Here is a 23,678-nt window from a genome sequence, read left to right on the forward strand (position 1 = left end):
TCTCGTCCGGCGTATCGGGTCTCTCGAATCGCGCGCGACCCGGTCAGCGAAACTTTTATTAGCCAAGGTTCCCGTAACCGGTCGACCTCGCCGAGTTACGACGCTGTCGAAGCCGACCAGTCGCGTTCCTCGCGATCCTCGCGACACGCGCGAGGCTAGCAACCGGCTTCGCGAGATGGAGTCGTTCGAGGACAACGCGTAACCGACGCGTAAATTATCGGTTATCGATCTTCTTGGCAAATTACTCGAGGGTAAAGCTGGTCGTTCCGTTGGTACGCGCGTTTACCAAGACGAACGCGGGGGAGCGAGAAGGAGCGCGACTGGTTGGCTCGCGGCGTCGGAGATTGCCTCAAGGACAAAGCTCGATCCATTTCTTCGAGAGCCTGCCGCCAGGATAAATTGCCTCCGGATGCCCTCGATCGAATCCCGACCGGCTCGACTTACGACCACGAAACAGGCATCGTTTCGATACCGGGCGTCGCTCGAAATTCGCGATCGTACCTAGCGGTACTCGAATCGCGCGACGCAACTGGGTTAATGCCAGGTGAAAGGTCGCGATGCGCGAGTCGTTCTCTTACGAACCATGTAGTTTCGACGCGTTCGCGATGAACGCGAGCGAACTAAATGTTGAGTACCGCGCGCGAGATATATCTCGCGATAAATCTCGTTCTCTCCGAGGAAACCTTTCCGTCTCGATTTCAGCGCGATCCATTAAGAGTACATACCGTGTTATTTCAACGAACGGTTACGGTTACGCCGAATCAACGCGCAGAGAAATTTCAGGAAAGTTCGACGCCTACGTTTGCCCATCCTCCCAAGTGCCAGCTGAAGTTATGTTAATGTAACGAGCTCTTCCAAAAGGTGCCCTTGGAAATCGTAGCTCTCGCGCGAGAAAATTACGAGCCAAAGGCATTTTCTTCGTTGTAATTGCTGGAACAGCCGGTCAAAGTACGGAAGAGTTTTATAGAGTAATTTCGTTTTTAATCATTCTTCGTCGGTACTTTTTTCTCTGTCGTTCGGTCGCGATCGACCCCTTTCTTTCCATATTATTCGACAGAACGACTTATCGCACCGCGATCCACCGGGTATCGACGTCGTAACGCGGCCATAATTTCGAGCTCTCCGTTTAATTCGATTTCGCGATAAGGCGCAAGGTAACAATAGCGATTCGGAGAAATTGTTTTCGATACGCTCCGAAACGTCGATAAAAATTGCGCACCGAGTTAATTTCTTACTTTTTTTTTTTACGCCTCCGATCGTTACCGTAGAGAGGCGGACGCAACGCGGCGCGTAGCAGTCTCGGAAACGAGAGGATTTTGTCGGTAGAGGGGCGATGGGAAGCGATCGTAACCGCAAAAAGTGTCGATACAGTCGAACGATGTCCCCTTTAATTTATATGCAAAGCGGTCCATTGAGCATATTGTTATTTTAATTGATCGAATCGGTTACCCACGGTTTTCGAACATAGGCAATTCGATTATACGCGTTCTCTCGCAATTTCGAGTGCCGAATCGTGGACAGGAAGATTTATCTTCCTCGTTCGTTCTCCGGTTCTCGATTCTCCGCCGATGTTCCCTCCCGCATCTGTTTTGCCCGAAAAAATTTTACCGACCGTCTCCGATACTCGTTTCTCGCTAGACGAATATCGATGCGTCGTCCGTCTCGCGATACTGGCTCCGCAGAATATTTTTCTTTCTCCGCTCGTCGGTTGCAAATTCCGCGCGGGATCGGCGTACTAACAAGTACCTACGCTCGCCAAGTTCCCGGAGGACGCGGCTGCGACGAGGGATTTTAACCATCTTCCCGTAACCATTGATCGCGACTAAAAGCTTCATTCGTTCTAAAGCCCGAACGGCGCTTTCGGATTTTTCCATCGATCGTCTCGAGGGCTGTATCGCGGATTATCGTAGATTCGAGGATATGGCTCGATAGGCGAGAACGAAGCGTCGCGATCTGGGACTTGCCGCGTTAATCCTACCGAAACGTCCGAGCGTCTCCGGCGAAGCGAACATATTTTAACGACCCGACGCTCGTTTCCTCGAAGGTCTACGTTCCGCGATATTAAGCTATAAACGAAAATTGAAATAAATACGTCCATCCGTTTAACGAATTTATCGCCTGGTCTCGACGCTAACCCCTCGTTTCTCTTCGTTCCGTTTTTCTTTCTTTACCGTCCGTCGCTCGACGCTGCTGCACTCGAGCGCAGTTCACTTTTTCGCTTCTTCGGTTCGCGAACGCGTGGCCGGCTCGATTCGGCCGCGCGCAACGCCCGAGTTGCTCGCTCGAACCAATTATCGCAATTTATGATAATCAGAGTAGCTCGAAGCATCGCCGGAATACGCGCTGGGCGCCATCAGCCGCGCCGTGTTTATTTTCGTTGCGTGGCTATCGCAGGGCACCGAATAACGACGTTAATTTCCTGTTTACAAGCCGGTTATTATGGAGCAACGAGTAACGCGAGACCGTACCGCAAATACACCGGATTCCTCCGAAATTTCTTCCGGTAAAATGTCGAGCGATCGAACTTTTAGCCGTCCTCGCGCCGGCTGCGATACCCACATCGCCGCGAGGCTTCTTTCGACGCTCGTAAAACGATTTTCGATAACTACCTCTTGCGTTTTCAATACGATACGGACGAGCGAGGGTTCAAGCAAAATACCGAAACCTATAAATTTCGCGATACTCCATCGACCGGCGTAAAATTTTTCGGGTAAAACGAGGCTAACGTTTCGACGGATTCTACTAGCGCGAAAAATCTCGATTTCGAAGCTGCCCGCGTTCCGTTCGCTACATGCTCGCTACGAAACAGCGGAACGTTCGTCGATACATCCACCGCGATCCATCGACTCGACTATTCGAACCAGCCGGTTCTCTTTTCCCCTTGTTCCCCCTTTCCATTCTAATGATCGTCGCGTTCCGACGCGCTACGTGTATCCCCGAACTCCCCTCGATTTCGATATTGCCACGATTCTCCTCGAACAGAGACTCGATCGAAGTCGGGAGCGAAATAAGAGGGAAGCGTTCGTTACGACGCTCCGTGCCGTGTCTTTCGAACGATTTGCCTCGGTGACGTTAACCGCCAGTCGCCGAGGGCCTCTTCTTCCTTATGACGGAATCTCGACAATAGTGGGAATAAGTTACAACAAGTTCCAGCGTACGACGCAACATGATTTCCCCGGTGGCATTCGCTTCTTCCTCCTACGCTTCGGTTAATCGGCCGGACGATTTGCCGAGGCTCGGTCGCGTCGTTTCTCTTCTCGCCGCACAAAACCGCTATACGTGTATGGAACACGAACAAATATCTATGACGACATCCTTATCCTCCGTTCGTGCTCGCATTTTGTAAGTTTCAACGAAACTGTTTCCGCGATTCCTCCCGATATCGGGTTAAGAATTCCTGTTTTCGCGCAATCAAATTTCTTCGCGCGGTTATCCTTTTTCACGATTACGCGAGGCCTCCGCCGAGACGCGTATCCGTTATCCGGAAGGTACCGGTTGAACGAGTTTGCGTAGCGTTATCCGGACGTCTTTCCTTTTCGAGCAGCGGAGAAATTCGTTCTCGATATCGCGAAAAAGTTCAATTTTCGTCGCAGCTTTCTTCTCCCTGTCGGGAACGATCGGAGAAGCGGGGAGATCGTTTCGGGGCGCATCCTCGGATGCGACAATTTCGCGATCGAGCTCTCTTCCGTGTTTCGAGACAGGCGGTAACGGCGCATCGAGCAACGGGCGAAAACAGCGCGAAATTAAGTAGAAAAATTTCCATCGATCTCCGGGATAACCCGTTTTTCTCTTTCTCTCTGGCTCTCTTCGTTACCCTTCCGTGCCGTTCCATCTCGTTTAGCTGTCTCGTTTCGCTCCGGCGGTCTCGATTCGTTTTCAATTTTACTCCTCAAATATTAGCCGAATCTTGGAACGTCGTCGGATCCTTTCGGCGGCGTAATTGAACGAGCGGGTAGCATTAACGAGAAATTAGCCCGGCCGAACCATCGAAACTCCGCAGTCCGTATCCATGGAATCGCTTACCGAAGTAGGTGCACCGGCAACGCGGGGGGATCCGCGAAAAGCGAAGGAAGGAAAACGTGCCAGAAGTTCGGTGACTGATCGAACTTCTTTTTGCCGGCGAATCGATTTCGAGATCGGGACGGAAGAGACAGAGGTTTCTTTGGAACTTCCTCGAAACGAGTCCCGCGTCGAGGCGCGATAACAACGATAAAAAGGTTTTTAACGCGAACCAGAGTTGCAGAGGACCGCGTAATCCCGCGGGTGACGCGTAACGCGCACAATTTTTATCCTCCGATTCTTCTTACTTTTCGCGATGTTTTTATTAGCGACGGCAATAATTTTTAATTCTTTCGCTCTTATCCTTCCACGAGCGTCGAAAGCGTCGTAAATTCTCGTGGTTTTTGCTCTCCGGGCTCGTTTCGCAACGGCGAATATTATCGAAACGTTGCGGTCGATGAACGCGCGCGAGTCTTATCGCGTAAACGAATCGACTCGCAAAGGGTTTAGAGTTCGACGCTCGGGAACGCGAATCGAACCCGGTCGTCGAAGCGACGGTCCGCGGTGAACAAAAGGACAACGCGTTCCGGATAAAGCGGAACAAAACGGGGAAAAAGGAAGTCGTAAACCCTCGCCTCGTCGAATTCGCGGCAAGAACGGTATCCTCGTTAACGAACTCGTCGTAATCGGAAACGTTGCTCACAGGATGTCGCGGTTCGATTTCGTTTCGGACGACAAGATCGATTTTTAGCGAACGTCTATCCATCCCGAAGAGTTAATTAAACGCGCGTTAACGCGAACGCGAAGGTAACGTTTTTGTAGCGTCGGAAAAAGTAACGCGTTGAACGTGATCGGTTTGTCGACGGAAAATATTTTGCGACTCGGTCATAATCGTTTTATTAGTTATTTGTCTCGTACGTCGCGTTCGCGCGCGTCGAAGTAATAATAATAACGCGGGAAATTACTTTGTAAAAACTGTTGGCGAGATTGCGCGTCCCGGTGACCCAATATTCGTCAAACAATGCGAAATTACGGCACAATAACGCTGTCGTTTTCTCTTTGCGGCTGATAAAAACTGATGATGCGCTTTCAACGCCAGCTTCGCTTATCCTGGTTAATAATCTCGCGGGGAACGTAGCTCGGAGGAGAAAAAGAAAAGAAAGAGAGTAAAAGCGCGTCTGAAAGTTTGTACGCGACGCAACTCGTCTCGCTTATTCTTTTTCCCGAAAGGTTAAGATTCTCGTAACGAGTTAACTCGTCGTAAGTTTGTTCGTAGTTGTTTTCGTTTGTCGGTACAAGCGCCGGCAAAGAAAATTTCAAAGTAAACCGTTAACGAAATTCCGCGATGCAGCTTCTAGATAAGAACGCGGAGTCTCGGCGTCGCGAGAGCTTTTTTCGAGCTTCCTGGTTACACGGCCGATCGGTCTTCGAATCCTTCCGTTCGCTGCGAAATCGTTGTTGCATAGACAGGAACAAAATTGATACGGTTTCCGAATCGAAACGTTGCTCGTAGACCTGGTAATGGAAAATGTCGAATAATCCGATGACCGTTGCCCCTTGCCGGTAAACGCGTGCCCCGTAGACCAGATCCAAATTGAATTCCCCGAGGCTAGCGGATGCGCGATTAAAAGCAGGGAAATTATATTAATAACGTTCATTGCGGATCCGCTTTATGGACTCGGAAGAATCTCGACCACCGGACAGTCCGCGCATCAATTTCAATTTCGGTCGAAACGTTTCGACCAAATAGTATAGCCGTTGAAGGGCGATTTAAAGGTTGGGGACGATCTTCGGTTTAGCGAAGAAATCGTGGACGAATCGGATTGTAAAATCGTCGTACGTTTGACGACCGGGTCGAATCTGTCCGAAAGTGTAAAACGAAATAACCTTCGCGGTTAGATTTCGTTCGAAAGAGCGCGCAACGGTATTCTTTCTAAACGCTCCTAGGAGAGTCATTCGTTTCGGAGGAGATTCTGGTAATAGAACGACGCGACGGTTTGCCAGGCGAACGAGCGAGTATCTCGTCGACGTTAAGAGGCGGTATTAACCTTCGAAAGCCGTGATCGTTGCACGGAAACAACCGTATTCGTCTTTACTTATTTTCACGAGCACCGTTTAATCGCCGTTCGATTTTTACCGCCGGTCGTTGTCGCTGACGCAAACGTCCTCCGCTCAGTTTCCTCTCTATCCAGGATTCGTCGAATGCGAGAAAATTTGTAAACGGACTAGTTGCGGTTCTCGGGTTACTACGGGTAGGCGGTCGATGATGCCAGAAATGTTCGTAACGGCAGAAGCTGCGCTATAGAATCCCTTGCGAGAAAGGGAGGCGTTAGAAAGGATTTCTGGAGCACGAAGAAAGATAAGGAAGCGCGTAGCGTCGAGATAGCGCGTCGCGTGCATTATACGAATAGTTTACCGTTTTCGCGAACAAAGGGCAGACGATGAGATAAACGCTGATCAAGCCCGGTAGATAGGTAGGCTCGGTTATCGCGTTTTTAACGTGTCCCACGCGCAAACAACGAATCCGTACTTGCCGTGTTTGCTTTCTTCCGGCGAACGTCTCTGCGAGTCACGCGGTCCACCGGACGGACCGCGCAAACTTTCTAACGGAGAACTGTCCCCGGTAGAGAGGCTAGATAACAGAACGACCGCGCGATATCGCCGCTCCGCCATCGTATCGTAGCTAATTAATTTTGCGATTTCGCAGCGAAGCTTTTAAAAAAGTACCACCAGCCTTCGCCAACCGCGTCGCATAATATACGGTACGAGCCTGGCGTTAATCACGGTTTCAGCGTTTTCTATCCGGCCGATAACTGGTCGTCGTAATTCCGGCATATCGGCGACGAATAGAGCTCGTTTAAAATCCGAGGATATCGATTACGCGAAAATCTCTGCGCGTCTTTCGGTGGTCCGAACGCGTTCAACCTCCCCGACTGTTAGACGTACAAACTAAACGAGACTCGGAATGTTAATTACTCGATTAGCGCGACACACGTGCTAGCCAGACGAGTGATTTATGACTTAGATGCGCCGCGGTAATCGAGGCTCGGGAATATTAACGTCGAAAGCTGAATCGTAGCGCATCCCGTTGTGTCACGATCTAGCCGCATCGATGAAGAGAACTTTATTAGGCGTTGTTCCGGTGGTTGTTCGTTTTACCCGCGCCGACGTTCGTCCTATCGTTCGGCCCCTGAAACTTCTCGACCGATCGTAGTTCGAATTCGACCGATCGATGAATCGAAACGGTCTCCTTTCCTGGAGAGGGAAGCCCTCGAACGCTCCTGTCCTACTAATCGCCGGAAACACGCCGCTTAACCGTTTCACGAGCACGCGTGCTATGCGCGTAATTCTCCGCTTAATGGGCCGCTTTCCTCGCTAATTTTCCTCGAATCGTGCTTCCACTTATAGGCCACCTGTCCGAAATGGCTGACCGTAAACAGGCCAGCGGCGAATTTCCGAAACGATCAACTTCGTTTTCACTCGTATTCTCCTACGACCCTCGTACTTTGACCGCGTTTTACTTTCCTGGCTCGCGCTGTTTCGATCTCTCGATGATCGTCGACGCACCGTGTCGGAAATCCGTTTTCCTATTTAACTCGAGTAACTTCGGAGAATTACTATTGGAGAATGTTCTCGTTACGGATGAAAACGTGACAGGCGCGAAGGAAGAAAAACAGTTTCGGTAATTTTTTTCTCGTCGCTTCGTTTCTCTGCTTCAAATATTCGCGAACAACAAATTTTTTGTCCGCTATTTCCGAATCCAGCTCTGCCGTACGTTTCGTGCCGGAAAGAATAGGTTAGCCATAAATTTTCGATCGAACGTTCGATTCGGCGAAACGCGGGACTTTGTCAGGAACGTCTGTCACGCTCGCGCACGTCGGCTGTCGCCGGTGAAATTGTTTCGACGTTACCTAAATAATTTTCGCGAAGCTTCCCGCACGGTCGACCAAGTTTTACGTAATTACGTGCGCGCGTTCGAGCGCACGAATTTATACCAGGCTAAATAGTGCGAGGAACGCGACGCGAAAGTGAATTAAAGGGAGCAAGTTCGTGGTTACGAACGCCCATCGTAATAAAATTTTCTCGAGACGAGCTCCTCCGTTTCGCGTTATCCCGTCGTCTTCTCGTCGTCGAAGCAATACCTCGAGAAACCGAGAATCGGATTATCCTCCTCGTTTTCGTACGTTTGCGCCGCGTTTTTAGCGGTCGAAGACAGAGGATCCGAAAATCGACTAACGAATCGTATCGCATGATGGAACAATGGCATTAACGAGAGCCAGTCGATGGTCGAGATGTTCGGAGCGGACGGCTCGATCTTCTTCGACGTCGAATTTCGTGGAACGTGGTCGCGTTCCGGTGTCAGGAATCGAGTCGAACGAGCGGAAGACAGGAAAAGGGTATAACGAGCGCGACGAGCCGAACGCATCGATTTCTAACTACACCCCAGAGAACGAACGAGCGCGGCACCGTTGTCGAAATCGATTTAATTACCGAACCCATTAAGGTAATTGCTCGAGGAAGCGTGGATTTTTTGCCACGGCGCGGCCTGGCGATTTTGCGTTGCGACGTAGGGCGATCGATGGCGGCGCGCGCGCCGATTACTCGATGAAATTGCGCGTCCCGGAAATAATTTCATTTCGACGTACGCTCGTAAAAGGTCGGCGAATATCGCGAGATTACGCGGAAGTTCGATGTACGATTCCACCTGAGAAGGTAGCTCCCCGTCGACCAACTTTTTTCCGAAGACTTCCGCTTTAACGTTCCCGCTTCGAGTTTCCGATCGAATTCAGTCCGCGCGATTCGTTCTCCTTGATGGCGTTCTCGATTTATAGAGAAGCACCGTCGAGTTCGCGTAAAACGCGAACCACGTTATTAATTTCAAACAGTTGATTTCAATGGTATTATCCGCGGCCGGCAAACGGTGCCGGCATCGATACGCGCGCCTGATTAACGGCTAACGTATTATTGAAATTTTCATGCGTTATGCATGCCGCGTGGTCGGTAATTGATGAAGCCGCGTGGCTAAACGCGCAAATTGAAACGATGACCTGTCGATTCGTAGAATTTGCGACCGACACCGTCCCGTCGTTTCTTTTCCCGCCGCTATTCCGTTCTCGTTTCGGCTCCCGTCTCCGAACGATTATCGACTTTCGCGTTTCGAGATTCGACGTTCATCGAGTCTTTCCAGGTGACGATAATTATTTTACGGTCGAGAGGAGCGTAGTGCGCGCAGCCACGAAATTTCGTTCGGTTCTCCTCCCCTCTGTGTTTCCGTTTCCGTATCTCTCGGTGCCTACAGTCTATGCTCGGAGGGAAAATCGATAAACCCGACGCGGTTCGGAGTCGTTAAAGAAGGATTACGAATAGCCCGGAGGAAAGTAAAAGAAAAAATCGGCAGGAAAACGAGAGTAGAGGAAATCCTCGCTTCTCGCCGTTTCGATTTCTACGTCGCGTAACGATATAACAGGTGGTGTCCGATTTCAGCCCCGAGCTATCGTGTCCGGAACTTCGTTCCTCCGGTACTTATCTTCGTTTCTCGTCCGCGTTTCGGCAAAGTCGTCGCGCTACTCGGTCAAGTGTCGAGAGATTTTCGACGTCGTCCTCCTCCTTAACTAGCAGAAATTTCGCGCTACCGAAAGCTTATTCCCGACGGGAGAAGTTTGTTCGTGGATGGCTGCACGGTACATTTTCTAAAGAAATATTTTGCGGCTTCCTCTCTCGCTGGTTCAGGGCGTCGAGGAAAATTCGTTTTTCCCCGGAAGAAGAGCCATATAGTCGCCTCGTCCCGATCTCCGTTCCAGCCAGGCGCCGAGAAGCGTCCCGGCGTGTCGTAGCACGCGCGTCCCCAGCCCGACTCCGTAAACTTTCGCTCCGATCCCTCTCTTCGCGGTCTCGAGAAACTCCGTCACGGTTGCCGGGCTAATTCCCTGGCATTTCCCGCGCCCCGTTAACCAGCTAATTGCGCGCCTTCTGTCTACTGCCTCGTCCACCGACATCCTAGCTGCCAGCTTCCTTTCCGCTCCGAGCCCCTCCTTGCCATCCGATCCTTTTACCTTTCTCCGTTTTCCGGCTGAAACGCGCGAAACGCTTAATTACTTCTTCTACCGACCTTTCCGTACCTCACGATATTTTTTCTTTTTCGAACACGCTCCAACGAACTGCTCTCCGTGTCGTTGCGAATCTCCGCGGACTCGATTCTTTATCGCGTAAATGCTGAAAGGGAAATCGATGCGACGGAAACTCGGATTCCGCAAGATCGATTAGGCGAATTTTCGTTCGAAACTAGTTAGGGAAGAAGGTTCGATCGCGAAATTATGCAACCGCGCGACACGTTAGGTTCGAAACGATAGAAAGGGTTCGAGGCCGGTATCGAATATCGCGTCGCCGCACCGTGACGTGTCGCGGTTAGGAAGAACGAATCGGAACCGACGCGCGCGAAACTTTACCGTCCCGAAACTAACGGCGACTGGCAAAATATTTGACCAACTTTAAGGATTACGAGCAGTCCCGAACATTTCCTCGCTGTACAACTTTTCGTACCGACTCCTATCCGCGAGCCGCTTCTCGATTCCGTTTCGGTAACTCGGTTTTCGAATATATCGCGACCGCGATAATTGCAACACGGACGCGGGTCGAAAACATACCTTCCGCGTCGGGATTACCTCGAAGAATTAGCGAGAAAGAAGCAGGGATAAGAACCGAGTCGGAAACAAAAGGAAAACTCGATAACGGAGCTCTCGATAACGAGCTCGCTCGAGCATTCGCGAGGAAGATGGAACTCGAGATCGAATTTTGTTGGCGGCAGACGATAAAAAACGTAGACTCACCGGCGAAAGTTTTCTTCGCGAAGCATCCGAATTGTTTTCTTTTTTTCCTAGCGCGTGGAACCCAGCCAGAATCGAGAGGGCGAAACGAATTGGCGGGCGTCGAGAAACGAGGCAAACTAGAATTTTTCGGTAGCACGGATTTCCCCGGTGCTCGTCTAACCGTCACGGTCGACGCGCGCTTCTCAAAAGCGTCGTCTCGCTGACTTATTTGGCGCCGCGAACGAGTTTCTCTCGGCTTTCGAATATTCGACGTTCTCGCGGCACCGCTATTTTTCCTCCTTCCAACGTAACGTTCGTATCCGAGGCGAGCTTTCAGAGCTCGACGATCCTCTTTCCGCGGCGAAAGAGCGCGACCCCGGTGAATGGCCCGTCGTCTCGAGCGCGAAAAAACCGGCTAGCTGCCGACAAGAGCGGAAGGAAACCGATCGCCGGCCGAATCGTTTCTCCTCTTCTCGAAGCTGCCAACTAACGCCTCGGACGAGCAGACGGTCGAAGGGACGTGCCAATTTGCACCGGGAGGACGTCCTCGGAAGTTTACGCCGGCTACGGTTGACCGGACGAATTCGGACGGACGTCTGTCAGCCGAAAACTGGCAACTCGCGCGTTTAACGACGAAACGAGGCGTCGTAACGCTTTCGAGCGCACGGAATCGGAATAACCGCAAATCCCAGTTGCAACTTATCCGTCCGCGTCCAAGCCAGCTTTCCGCTCCGCAAAATATCGCTCTCTTCCGCGCTTACCTCCTACTCTCTAGTCGACGTTTCTCGTTTCGTGCGTGTTTAGGTCGCGTCACCCTTCCGACGGATCGATCGACGATCTCGACGCATCGTCCGTTTCGGAACAAGGTCTCCGGAAAAGCTGTTCGGTCCGTAGCCGCTCCGACCGTTCGCGAATACGCGCGGATAAAGGACGGAACGTTATTACGTCCAGAGTATCGCGAAAAATACGCGGACTAAGCGGATTTCCGTCGCGCTTGGCCAAGTTTGTCCGGATAAAATCCTGACCGCTTTCTCTCGACCGAGATCTTCTTTCGCGGTCGGTTCCACGACTTTGCCGCTCTCCCCTTTATTCGACCGGATGGAGCGTAAAGCCGGAAGCCAGCCGACCAGACAATAATGGCGATGGAACCGCGACGCGACACCGTTTACCGAAAGTTACGCTCGTACAAGCGTTTATACCGGTTGATCGTTTTGCCGATTCAGCCGTGAAACCCGTAATCGGTTTATCCGGCACGAACAGAAATATTTCGCTTCGCGGAATCAATCGAGAAACAGCTTCTGCCTGCGACGCGATCGCGCGTACGGTAGCCGCTTTATCGCGACGATATCGCGATGCGAAAGCTTTCCCTGCAGGATGTAAACCGTGCATTCGTAAAGTTCCGTTTCTTTGTCTCGGAAGATCGAGCTTCCGTCTTACGAGAAAAGCGTATTTAACGATCGTCCCGCTAAACTTTTCGTCGTATAGATCGGACGAAGAGAAACGGTCGCGCGTAATCGTTTTACGAGCCAACTTTTCATAGACGTTAAAAGTGACCGTCGTTCTTCTGACCCGACGGCGGTAGCGACGTCCCAATTAGGAAACGAAACGCGACGGAAGACGACTCGCTTTCGAGAAAATACGATCGCGGAGACCGATGAGTACGGAGGACTATGCTTCGCTATCACGAAAGACATAAAGGCAACCTGGCGCGTTCCATTAGAGCGATGTCTACGGCGTAGCTATCAGCGGTAACGGACCAGCTGACGCGGCAATGCAAACGCTACCTTTCCACCCAACGCAAACACCCTCGTCTGTCCTTTGCCCAACCGCGCGTTATACCCGATGCACATACCTACGCGTCCCTTTCTATCGGATATAACCATTTGCATTTTACAACTAACCGCAGCCCTCGTCGAGTTACCTAACCGAAAACACGTCCTTTCTTCCTCGATCGAATCGGTCCGCGTCCCGAACGCGATAGTCCTTTCCCACGGAAAATCTTTCCGTCGGCGAGTCGTTCCATCGGTTTCCGTCAAGCAATCTCCGTCCGATTATCTCGACTCGAATTCGCGACAACGCGGACAGATCTTAATACTCGTAGTTTCTTAAGTGCCGACCAAGTTCTCTCTGTTCCTTCCAATTATAACCTTCGAAAGCTCCAACAGCCCGTGACGCAAGAGCTTGGATGCATATCGAGTTACGACTCCGTTGCTCGCTATCTACCAAATACCGTAACTCCCTGTAGCGATGCCGTAGGTTCGTCCACGAGTACCGTGTACTACGTATTAACCTCCTTACGGACGTTAGCTACCGAGGTTGGCTAATGCGCACTGTTGTACGCGCAAATCTCGCGGACCAACTCTGTTGGACGCGAATCGAACGCGTTCGTAACTCGAGTTTGTCGGGGATACGCGAGATAAGCTGTTGGAATAGCCAAGTACACGTTGTACTCGAAACGTCTAAACGGAGCGAGAGAGAGAACGGCGTTTATACCGACGTTTGCTAAATTTAATTCCACGACCGCGAAAGCCTACCCCGCAGATCGCAGGCCACGAGGATCGACGAGAGATCGAAACGCGGCCTCGATAACGCTCGACTTCCGTTGTTCAACTTTTTGTTTTCAATTATTCCTCGCGGTTTACGCCGACTCGAAAAAAAGTTGTACGCGTTCGACTAAAGTTTGCTTATTTATTGAAAGTCGGTGAATCGTTAACTCGGCATTTTTCTACGAATCTACATATTTTCAGAGTCTCGAAATTCTCGCGCGATTCCATTTGCTTGGTCGGTAAGAAGAAGAGTAAACCGAACGGAAACAACACGGTAGAGGATAAAATCGACGAAGGATTTGTCCGAAAGAGGTTTCGATCCAGACTTCGGCGTATTTTTCCAGTCGCGGAAACCCGAAGCGAGTTTCGCGCGATTCCCGCTTCGATAAATACTTGCTTAATCGATCGAGATTCACCACGATGTTAGACGTTTCTTTATCCGTTACCACGAGTTCGTAATGGGTAATCACCGAACCGATGTTCGACGCGATCGCTCCGTTTAAAGTCGTTTCGTTCGGGACAAGTGTTTTCCTTCAAAATTTTATCCTCGATTTTTCCAACAAAGACAATTTGTTGATGCGCAAATGATTAAAAAAGGGAAATAACGTTACTACTCGCCGAAAGCGAAGATGATGGTCAATCTCAATAGACGATCGAGCATCGCAACCAACAACTTCGAAGCTTTGTGCAGGTGAAAAGACGCTGGTTCGAGGAAAAGCGAAAACGAGTTTATCTCGCAGTGGCCAGGCGCTTCTTTCGTTTCTCGAACGAACGCGATCGCCGTTGGTTAGAGTACCGGTGTGCTGGCGTAATATTTCGCGGGTTTTTTCCTTCGCGATCAATCGCGCTAATTCCGCGCAGTTTCCTACCTTCCGAAGCGAAACTACGCCGTCGGTCATTAAGGTTCGTTTCACCAGCCTATACGATTTCAATTAGGCTAATGATTTCACCGAGGTGCGCGTCATTTTCGCCGGGAACGCGTTTCGGCTCAGATATTTTCCCGCGTATTTGCCTGATTGGATTTACCAAAAGTTTTTGCAGCTCCCGAACGTCCGACGCGTTTCACCTGGCGGCAGAAATTAGCGCGCGGCGTGATATACGAACGAAACAAAGTAGCGTCGCGATCGTGTAAGTGTTTCCTAAATCGACGAGGTTGTCCGCGCTTCCTACAAAGTTACGTAGTACGGAAAAACGTCGGGCTTTCGTGCGTCTCGAAAGAACGTGGTTGTTTTTGTTTAACGCTTTCGTCGGTGCCGGCGACCGAGAGAAAAGGACGGCTTTTTCGAAAGTTTTTCCGGTTTATCGAGACAGAAAAGCAGAGGGAAGAAAGTCGCGCGAGCAAGAGGCTCGGAGAAGAATGGCGGACGACGAAGCGGGAAAAAAGTAACGGGCGTCGGCGCGTGGTAGTAACGGCGTTGTGTACCGAGTGCCGCGAACACAAGGACCGTCAGCTCGCTCGTTCGCCCTCGAGCGGATCGACGAACGACGCGGACAATGCGGAGTGTCGCGCACCACGGATGCTACCAACGGCATAGACAAAAGCCCGGGAAAGAATTAATGGCGGGCCGACTCTTTCCCACCGTTCCAAATGCCCCAACGCGTACCGAATCTTTCGACCATTGCACTCGCCTTTCTTGCCGCGTTCGCTCCTCTCTTTTTTCCTCTTTTCCCCTTTTCCCCATTTTCCCTGTATCCCTGTAAACGAGTTACAGAGCTCGGCCAACCTCGTCTACCGGGTGAAAAGATGGAAATAAAATAGGGGCAGAATCACGGAACGCTGCCGCCGAAATTAAGTGGTCTCGCATCGGGGGAGACGACGACGACGCGTTTTTCCCGCTCGATGAATCATACGGGAAAGAATATCGAGAACCTCTCGACCATCCTCGATCCTGGTTTCCGCTCTACCCGGCCACTCCGCTGAATTTACGATCGGGTCGCGGGAACGGCAGGAAAAAGAGCGACGGAATTAAGTAATTTCGTTCTGACAGCCAGCAGTTTGCAATCTTCCTCTCTCTTTCCGACCAGATTTAAACGGCCAGATAAAACTGATTTATTAAGAAGAAGATCCGCTCTAGTTAGCGCAGAAACGTGGACAGACTGGTACGACGATAGAGTCGCGTGGACGATTCGTCGGCGAAATAGTAAATCGATCGATTCTTCCGGTTCTCGGGAACCCCGAAATTCTATCCGCGTATCATACGCAGACAAGATGTAGCCAATTCGCCGACACGGCTCGAGAGAAGCGCGGCGTAAAACGTGGCTTCTCCGTCGGCCTGTTTGCAACGCGCAAACGCGTTACGTCAACGACGATGTTGCTCGAGACAACGTCGCGTGCCGGTAATGATCGTTCTCGTTGCATCGCGACTCGCGAATCTTCCTTTCTGGTTCGACTGGAAATCGGAAAAACGCGATCGATCCCGTTCGTCAAATCCTCGAGCCGCTAAAGACGAACGAAGCTCGATCGACGCTCGATCCAGAGCGCGTGAGTTCCCGTTCTTTCGAATCGGTAAAAAACCGCTCAGTGATTACACGTTTTACTTCCTGCATTTTCTTTCTCGAAATGTCTAAACTTCGAGGCGAGCAAACTCCTCCGGCTTAAAATCGCGTGCCGTAACGAAAATACGTATTAGTCGATCGTAGGCGAGCGACCCAGCGGCAAAGATAAAATAGAGTTAGATAGTAGAAGGGAGGTCAGGTTCAACGAGTCGAAGCAAAGCTCTCGAAAGCCGCGCGTTCCATCGTTGAATCGATCAAAGTTGTTATCGCCGGTTCGCGTCGCTTCGCACCGCTCCGCACCGTGCTCTGCAACGCTGGGTATACTCGGAATGTTCCTATACTTGTCGTTATACCGAACAGTTTCCGAGATGGCTCGAGAGTCGACCCTCGTTTAATTGCTTTATCGAACATCAAACTATCCATTCCAGGGTAACCGCAGACGTTTACCCATATTCCAAGGGTTCGCGTACACGAAGCTTTACCTTTCTCCATTTAGAGACGAGCGACTCGCGTTTCGCTAACGTTTCGGGCAAAAGGATCGGTTCGGTTCGATGGCTCGAACCGGCCATCGATTATATAAACGTTCCCTCCTAAACGACGTTCTTTCTTTCACGGAAATTCTTTATCTCGCGCGTAGTCGAGCCGCCGAGAGAACGAGTACGAGCACTACGTGTACTACCCGGGACGTTCCGCGAGAAATTGCGTTAGTTTTGTCCAGGAGAGCGATAGCCCTTGCATACCGAATGAACTTATCGTTAGTGTCGTGTTAGAGAACTAGGTAGAGCGCTCTAGACAGCGGCGTGCCTTTGAAATCGACCCCTTTTCTTTTTCCCCTCGGCCATTTCTCTCGCACGAGCGGATTTATCGTCGATCCCTCTCGACTACCCGTTTCCGTTGTTTAGTTATAAATTTGTGCGATCCGTCGACTCGATTCGTTCCGATACAACGATTCGTCCTTTCTCGAAACAAGTTCTCTTCGATCTCGTTTCGACGGATAATCGACATCGGCAACGAGAGTCGGCCTTTCAAAGGTTACGAGGCTCGTCTCGCCGTAACGGAGCAACGTTTCGCCTTCGAGAATCTATTTGGGTGGTCCGACGCGAGCGAAACGGATCGCGTGACATTTGCCGCGCTATCCTGCTTCTTGACCGCCTACGGCGCGGTGCACGCGACGTCGCATCGAGGCTTTGCACACGGATTTCTCTCCGAATTTTCGCTGCTTTCCAAACAGCGTTCGTTCAACGCCGTTCGTGGTAATCGAGGTTGCCGTCCACAATCAGCGGCGTTAGATCGACGCGTTCCTGTTTTATTAATGTTTGATAACGTCGCGAGAGTCAGCACGACTCCCGCAGCCGCGTCCCTTTCGGAGTTACTCGAATCCCCTGTCATTCGCGGCCGAGTAATTTTTCTCGGCGAACGCGCACCGTCCTCGGGGAACGATATTTCAGCAACGGGAAAACAACATTTTGCAGCGTGCGAACGAGATTAGGTTAAATCGAATCGATCGCTCGAGAAAAACTGTTCCGGACGGAGAAGCGTATGTTATTTTGGGTGTCGAATCGAACATAAGTTTCTCCGCGGAATTTCGATGTGTCCGATGGTACGAAAGGTTTCGTAATTGTCGCGGATTAGGACGCGATCGCGTTGGTAAAGAATTTTAACGACTTTAGAATGAGCGATTTAATATAAGCGATTTATCGATAAACGAATCGATAATCGATCGAAGGATCGTTACATTTTTTGTTCGAAGGAGAAACGCGCGGAGCCGAATGCCCGGAGGACAGCGTCAAAGGGGAAAACGGTGACTGCAAATGCGCGCCCGAGTGTCCACCGGCCAAATGTCCATCGGGTCAACGACCGGTCCAGGTGAAGCCGGCGGATCCCGATACGCCCGGTAGCTGTTGCGCTCGTTACGATTGCGTTCTCTCAGGTAAGGAACTTCGAAAAACGATCTCGACGATCCATTCTCGAAAAAGCAGCAGCTCATCGCCGAGTACCGCCGCTGTCCGTTCTTCCTTCCTTTCGACGCGGCAAACGTTCGACGTCGCGCCGCGCCGCGCATACGATACACGGACACCGAATCTGTCTGATGAGAGTGTCGTTTTTCCTGCGAAAGAATCTCGAGGGACCGAGCCGTGTCCCGAGAACACCGTGTTGACGGAAGACGGAGGATGCGAGTGCGCGCCCTGTCCATCAGCGAGCTGCCAGCCTGGCTATCGCCCGGTTCAAGTGAGGGCTGCCCTCGATCGCGAGTCGCCCGATAGCTGTTGCCCTCTGTACGACTGCAGGCCCGCAGGTAATTACGAAAGCTCGCGATCGTGGCTCGCTTTCGTCGCTCCCTTTCCATCCTTCGCATCGGTTTCATCGGTCACGATACGACCGCGTGCCAGTCCCGACGATGCACCCTTCTCTAACGGGTCGATATCTCTCCAATCTCCCCACCCTCCTTCCATCCCTCTCTTCTTACCTTTCCTCTATCTGCTCTCTCTCTCTCCCTCTCTCTCTCTGTCTCTCTCTCGCTCGCATAGGTCACCGCTTCAATCGTCGATTCGACCGGAAAATCGCTCGTTCCTCGTAAACGCGTTCGCTCCGAACCGTCCGACCGGTCTCTCTGTATCGACTATTCTCGGTCTTTCCGGTTCGAGAAGTCGAGCGATCGACTCGAAGCATCGACCGATCTCCGAATCGTCCCGCGGAACGAGGAGCACACCGAGTTTCGAGTTACCGCGCCTCGTGGCGGCCGACGCGAACTTTCGATCTACCTGTTGAATTTTAACGAGTTTATTCTTATCTCGCGACGCGACACGCTCGAAACTCGATGGCTCCGTCCGCCGCGAAATTCGGTAACGGTTCGTCTCGCGCGCGGGATACGGAAGCTTCGAATCGAAAGGTTCGCTGTCGGATAACGGTACCCGACGAACGAGAGAGAAATCCTTCGGAGGCCACTCGATCGAACGTGGCGTCGCGTCGCGCCTGCGAGAGGAAGAACGAGACGCGATCGAACAACCGTCGGAGCGTACACGGTTGAGAACACGGGGCACGTTTTGAATTGCAGAATCGGTGTCGTGGGTGGAGGCGACGACCGAGGAACCGCAGAAATCGAAATACTGCATTTACGAGGGCAAGGCGAGGAAGGTGGGCGAACGGTGGCAACAGTCGGACTGCGAGAGCTGCGTTTGCCGAGACGATGGAGTATCCTGTCATCAACCGATGTGCAAATCCTGCGAGAACGCCATCCCACCGCATCCCGGCGAGTGTTGCCCTCATTGTCCCCCGCCGACGAACGGGACTCTCGCCGACTCTTGCTCGGCGTCCTTGCAAGGATGCCCGTTAACTTGCGAGCACGGATACGCGAGCGACGAAAACGAATGCCCCATCTGCAGTTGCATCGAGTCGAAGGTAGGGTATCGCGATCGTCGTCGTCGCTGATCGAACCGTTCGCGAGAGACTAATCGGTATTTTTCAGGACATCGACGACTCGTCGACCGATCGTCCAATAGCCGACATCGACGACGACAAGAATTGTCCCGAACCGCCTCAGTGCGGCTTCAACTGCGACCTCGTCAAAGACGAAACAGGTTGCTCGGTGTGCGCCTGCGAGAATCCGCAAATTTTCGACCAGCCTACGAACGACAGCGCGGCGATCGACGAGGCGGACAAGAAAATCTGTCCGGAACTAAAGTGCGACCTCCATTGCGAACGAGGACTGGTCATGGACGAGAACGACTGCACGTTTTGCAAGTGTCGAGCGCCGGAATCGAGCTGTCCGTCTCTGATCGGCTGCAGGAAACGCTGCGCCTTGGGTTACAAGACCAACAAACGCGGCTGTCCCGTAAGTGTTCGGTAACGCGTCCTCGGACGATATTCGCTTCATTCGCTCGTGTTCTTCCTCTTCGCAGATATGCCGCTGTCGAGCTTACTGCACGGACCATCGAAACAGCACGCATCCGGAGGGATCCAGCTGGCATCCGAATTCGTGCACCACCTGTACCTGCGAGTCCGGTGGAAGGCTCGTCTGCAAAGAGATCGTCTGCTCCGTGGCCTGCAACGACCCGTTGCCTCCGGAGCCGGGAACCTGTTGTTCCACCTGTCCGATTACGGTAAGTTTACTCTAAGCGGAATGCCCGGAGGAACGACTAGAGTTCGAGCTTTGTTCGCAGCCCCTGAAGGACAACGGGACGCACGGTCATCACCAAGGAGCCAAGAGCTGGGGCACCGTGCCGATCACCCTGATCGTCATACTGGGCGTCCTCTGCTTGCTGCTGATCGTCCACGTGATCCGCGCGCGATTCCGTGGCCGACTCTCGCCCTCGGACGCCTCTTATTCCTCCTACCCTCCGCAGTACTACAAGTGCGTGCCGGCTTACGACACGCCGATGCATCGAAACGAGAAGATAGTACCCCTGTAAAGGAGCCGGTATCGCGGTGTCGCTGCTACGAAAACGGCCTGACGGATCGGAGCTCGAGAGCAGGAACAGGGACGAAACGGCCTCTTCGCCGAGGCCAGTTCCGACTCGACGAGTTTCCATCGGCCGAAAATACCATACGTAGAATTCTCAGTATTATTATCGTTTGGAAACGACAAACGGTATTGTGGACAAAAGAGAAGAAGAGAAAACGATAGAGGATAGAGATGCTCGTAACGCGGCCGTCGAAACCCTCTTGATTCCCCTGAATCGATGCGAGTATCGCGTTCCAACTCGTAAATTATAACATAAAACATAGCGTAATTAACCTGGAGAGGTAAGAGTACATGTATCGATATCAGCGAACTCGGTAGAGCTCCTATTTCGATCGCGAATCGTCGTAGCGAAACGAAAGAGAGAAACAGAAAAAACGAGCGAGCGATAAAGAGAATATCGGGCGATTTATTAGTCCCGTAGTATTTAGCTCCCGCGATCTCTGGACCATCGTTGCCGATAATTTCTACCGCGAATCGTTGAATTTTCTTCGAAAACGATTCGTTTCTTTGCAACGTCGCGTTGTTTCGTCGGCAGCTCTTTCGGATCAACGTTCGTTTCGTCGTCGAGGACCAACGACGCGGACAAGCTTCTCCGCTTATATTCCGCTCGTTAAAACGACGATCGCGTTAGATCTAACCGCGTAGGCTAACCTCCGATCACCGTGCCGCTAGATTGTTCCTATGTTCCGTTTCTCTTTTCTTTTACAGTTGCAATTGTTCGTATTCCATCGGCGAAAGCCGAGCGTAGTTGCCAGACTTTCTTATCGATTTCGAGCGTGCCGCCTTCTTTACCTCGGCGCAAATTTCACGCTAGATTTTTATACGGTTTTTGTACGGTATTCGTTTGCGAGAAACAACGTTCCAGAGTTTATCAATAATTTATTGTTTGGACTCGCGTGAAAAAACGAGTCGGAGCCTCGAGTGTTCGCGCCTGATCCGGATTTACTTCCTACGTATTCGTTCGTGACTCGACGCGCGACCCTCTGCTACTCCAACGACCAAATTATCCGAGTATTAACCCCTCCGTTTCGGCGCGCCAACTTTCGCGCGCGTTCGATTCCAGCTAATGAAATCGCTTCGAAGTTCGACGTACGAAAATTCCCTAATATCGCTTTCACCGACTCGATTATAAGCTCGTCGATAGATTTTCGAACGCCGTCGCTATCGGTCGCATCACCGACGGTTCAAAAATCGATACGAACCGATCTTTTTTAGCCTTTTAATTTATCGTTAGTGAGTTATAGAGGAATAGAGCTGTCCAACGTTTCCGAGCGTGGTCGTGAAAAACACGGCCGAAAAGGTTATTCTAAAAAGTAGAGAAACTCGAGCCTCGTAAAGCATCGGGTCGCGATATCGATCTTCTCTCCGAATTGGACGCGTAGTCTGGTAGATCGTTCGCGAACGAAGGAGAGATAGAAAGCGAGGGAGAAAGAAGGAATGCGTGGCCCGTGAACGTGTGCGAAAGGTTAAGCGATACCGACGCTACCGAACGCGTCTAGCCGCGCAGAGGCTAGATCGTTGATCCGCGTTGGGCCAACGAAGAGGACGAAGCTTTCCTCGTACTCGAGAGTCGTATCGTTTTAACCGCGATCGCGTTGTAACGCGAAGCCAACGTTAATTGGTCGCGCGAACCAGAGACATATCCGTGTGCTTCGACAGGCGCTGCACGCACCTGACACTCGCGTCTTATCATTCCTCCTCGTCCAAATGAACGCGTACATACGTATATTTTTCCAATGCGACACTCTCGTCTTACTCTGTACATCTTCTCTGACCGTTTATCGTCTAGTAATACTAAAAGATAAGAAAGTGTGTTTGGCCGCGTAGCCGTTGTTACTTAGCCACCGCGCGTATTGCTGCGACGCGACGTGCCTGCGCGAGACACTATTTTAGCGAAGGACACCAAAGATATCGCGCGAACGACCCGAAGCGCTCGGCTGAACTTCGTTAAAATTCTAAGGGTAATTTTTCGCGGCGTCGCAACAATATCGTTCAATCAGCGTCGATAGATCGCGAGCTGTATTTCGTGCGTGTACAGGTTGATTTGTGTTGTCCGTTCGGACCACGTTGCGTTTACGATAATTCCTCCTCACGCGGGTAAAGTCGTTTCTTTCCTTGTCGCGTATGAACGGATCCGTTGTATGTATTATGAGAATCGTTTAAGAAAAGATGTCCACCGTAAAGAACACGAATTCTCGTCCGTCGCGAGACAAAGGATCGTAAAGTCCACGATCGTTTTACAATTTCAGATTTTATTGTCGAGATATAAACGATCGGAGATCGACCTTTCGAGCGGCCAGATTAACTCTCGTTCGTTCGAGGAATAATCAGGACGGACGAGGAACGGCGAGTTTTACGGTGTACGTCATTTTTCAGACATTTATACGACTGTACGAATATGTGTCCGAAGGAATTATATCGATCGGTGTTACCTCGAAGACAATATCGATGCGTCATGGCCTCGACCGTTTCTTGTTGTTTACCGTGTGCAACTTATTCCAGCGATAGCGATAAGACGTAGCGAACAGCCGGCGAACGATATTTTGACCATACCCTTCCGCGGGAAAAGAGGGCAATTCGACGTCTCCTCCGCGCGTCTATTCTTCCAGTCATCGAACCACGAAGAAATAAAAGTACGTTGTAACGCGCCCTCCGACGCGCAAATCGTGCGATCGGGGCCGTCGGGACCCCGATAAAGGGAATCGTAGAGTAGCGGACAAACAGCCGGACAGGATTTTCCGCTATCTCGAGCCCCGCGAACCACGGATTCCTATGAAATCGCGTCGCGTGTCCTCCTTCCGAAAGAGAACGTGGAGGCTAAAATAAAAGGAACGATCGATCCCGTAGGACGTTCGAAACAGGACAAACGAGATTGCGAAGCGAACGAGCCAGAGATTCGAGAAACGATGAAACGATCTCTCGCCTGGTTGCCTCTAAGAAAGCACCTTGCCGTGTACAGTAATACCTTAACGAAGTATCATATCAGTGTAACCTAAACTTATTTAATATGTGCGAGCTCGTATGCGTATTAAAATCGTGCGTCATGTTTAAAGATAGCTCTTGTATGTTAAATAAAACACGAGACTAAATAAAATTGTTGATATGTGATATATTGTACAGAAGAGGTACACGCTGACTGGCGAACAATTTATTCATTCCCTACACGTTCGAACCTAATCACGCCGAACCGTTCGCGTGAAAAGTCGCGAGCTCGTCTTCCGCGAGTCTATCTTCTCCGGTAAACCAGTTTATTCGCGGATAATTAGCAACAGCAACCTTTTCAACGAGTCCCGTACAACTTTTATGAAGAACCTTCGTTTACACAGGATTTAATATAGTTTCTCGCAGTCTTAGAACGTTGCTTTCTCT

The 23,678-nt window shown here is 51.2% G+C and overlaps 1 protein-coding gene across 4 annotated transcripts in view; it reads left to right on the forward strand.

The window, feature by feature from the left end:
• cmpy (crimpy) overlaps positions 1-23,417 on the forward strand; it is a 101,459-nt gene extending 78,042 nt beyond the window's left edge. For 3 of the 4 annotated variants that reach the window (XM_076535310.1, XM_012296082.2, XM_076535311.1), the window contains 6 exons: positions 17,598-17,777; positions 17,964-18,143; positions 18,903-19,246; positions 19,314-19,679; positions 19,747-19,947; positions 20,008-23,417. In XM_076535310.1, the coding sequence (XP_076391425.1) occupies positions 17,598-17,777; positions 17,964-18,143; positions 18,903-19,246; positions 19,314-19,679; positions 19,747-19,947; positions 20,008-20,256 (1,520 nt within the window). In that variant the 3' untranslated portion in view covers positions 20,257-23,417. The remainder of the gene's footprint in view (positions 1-17,597; positions 17,778-17,963; positions 18,144-18,902; positions 19,247-19,313; positions 19,680-19,746; positions 19,948-20,007) is intronic. The other variant, XM_012296083.2, reaches the window with a different exon arrangement.
• The last annotated feature ends 261 nt before the right edge of the window (positions 23,418-23,678 follow it).

The sequence above is a fragment of the Megachile rotundata genome, chromosome 9 (assembly GCF_050947335.1).
Source record: "Megachile rotundata isolate GNS110a chromosome 9, iyMegRotu1, whole genome shotgun sequence".
Lineage (NCBI taxonomy): Eukaryota > Metazoa > Arthropoda > Insecta > Hymenoptera > Megachilidae > Megachile > Megachile rotundata.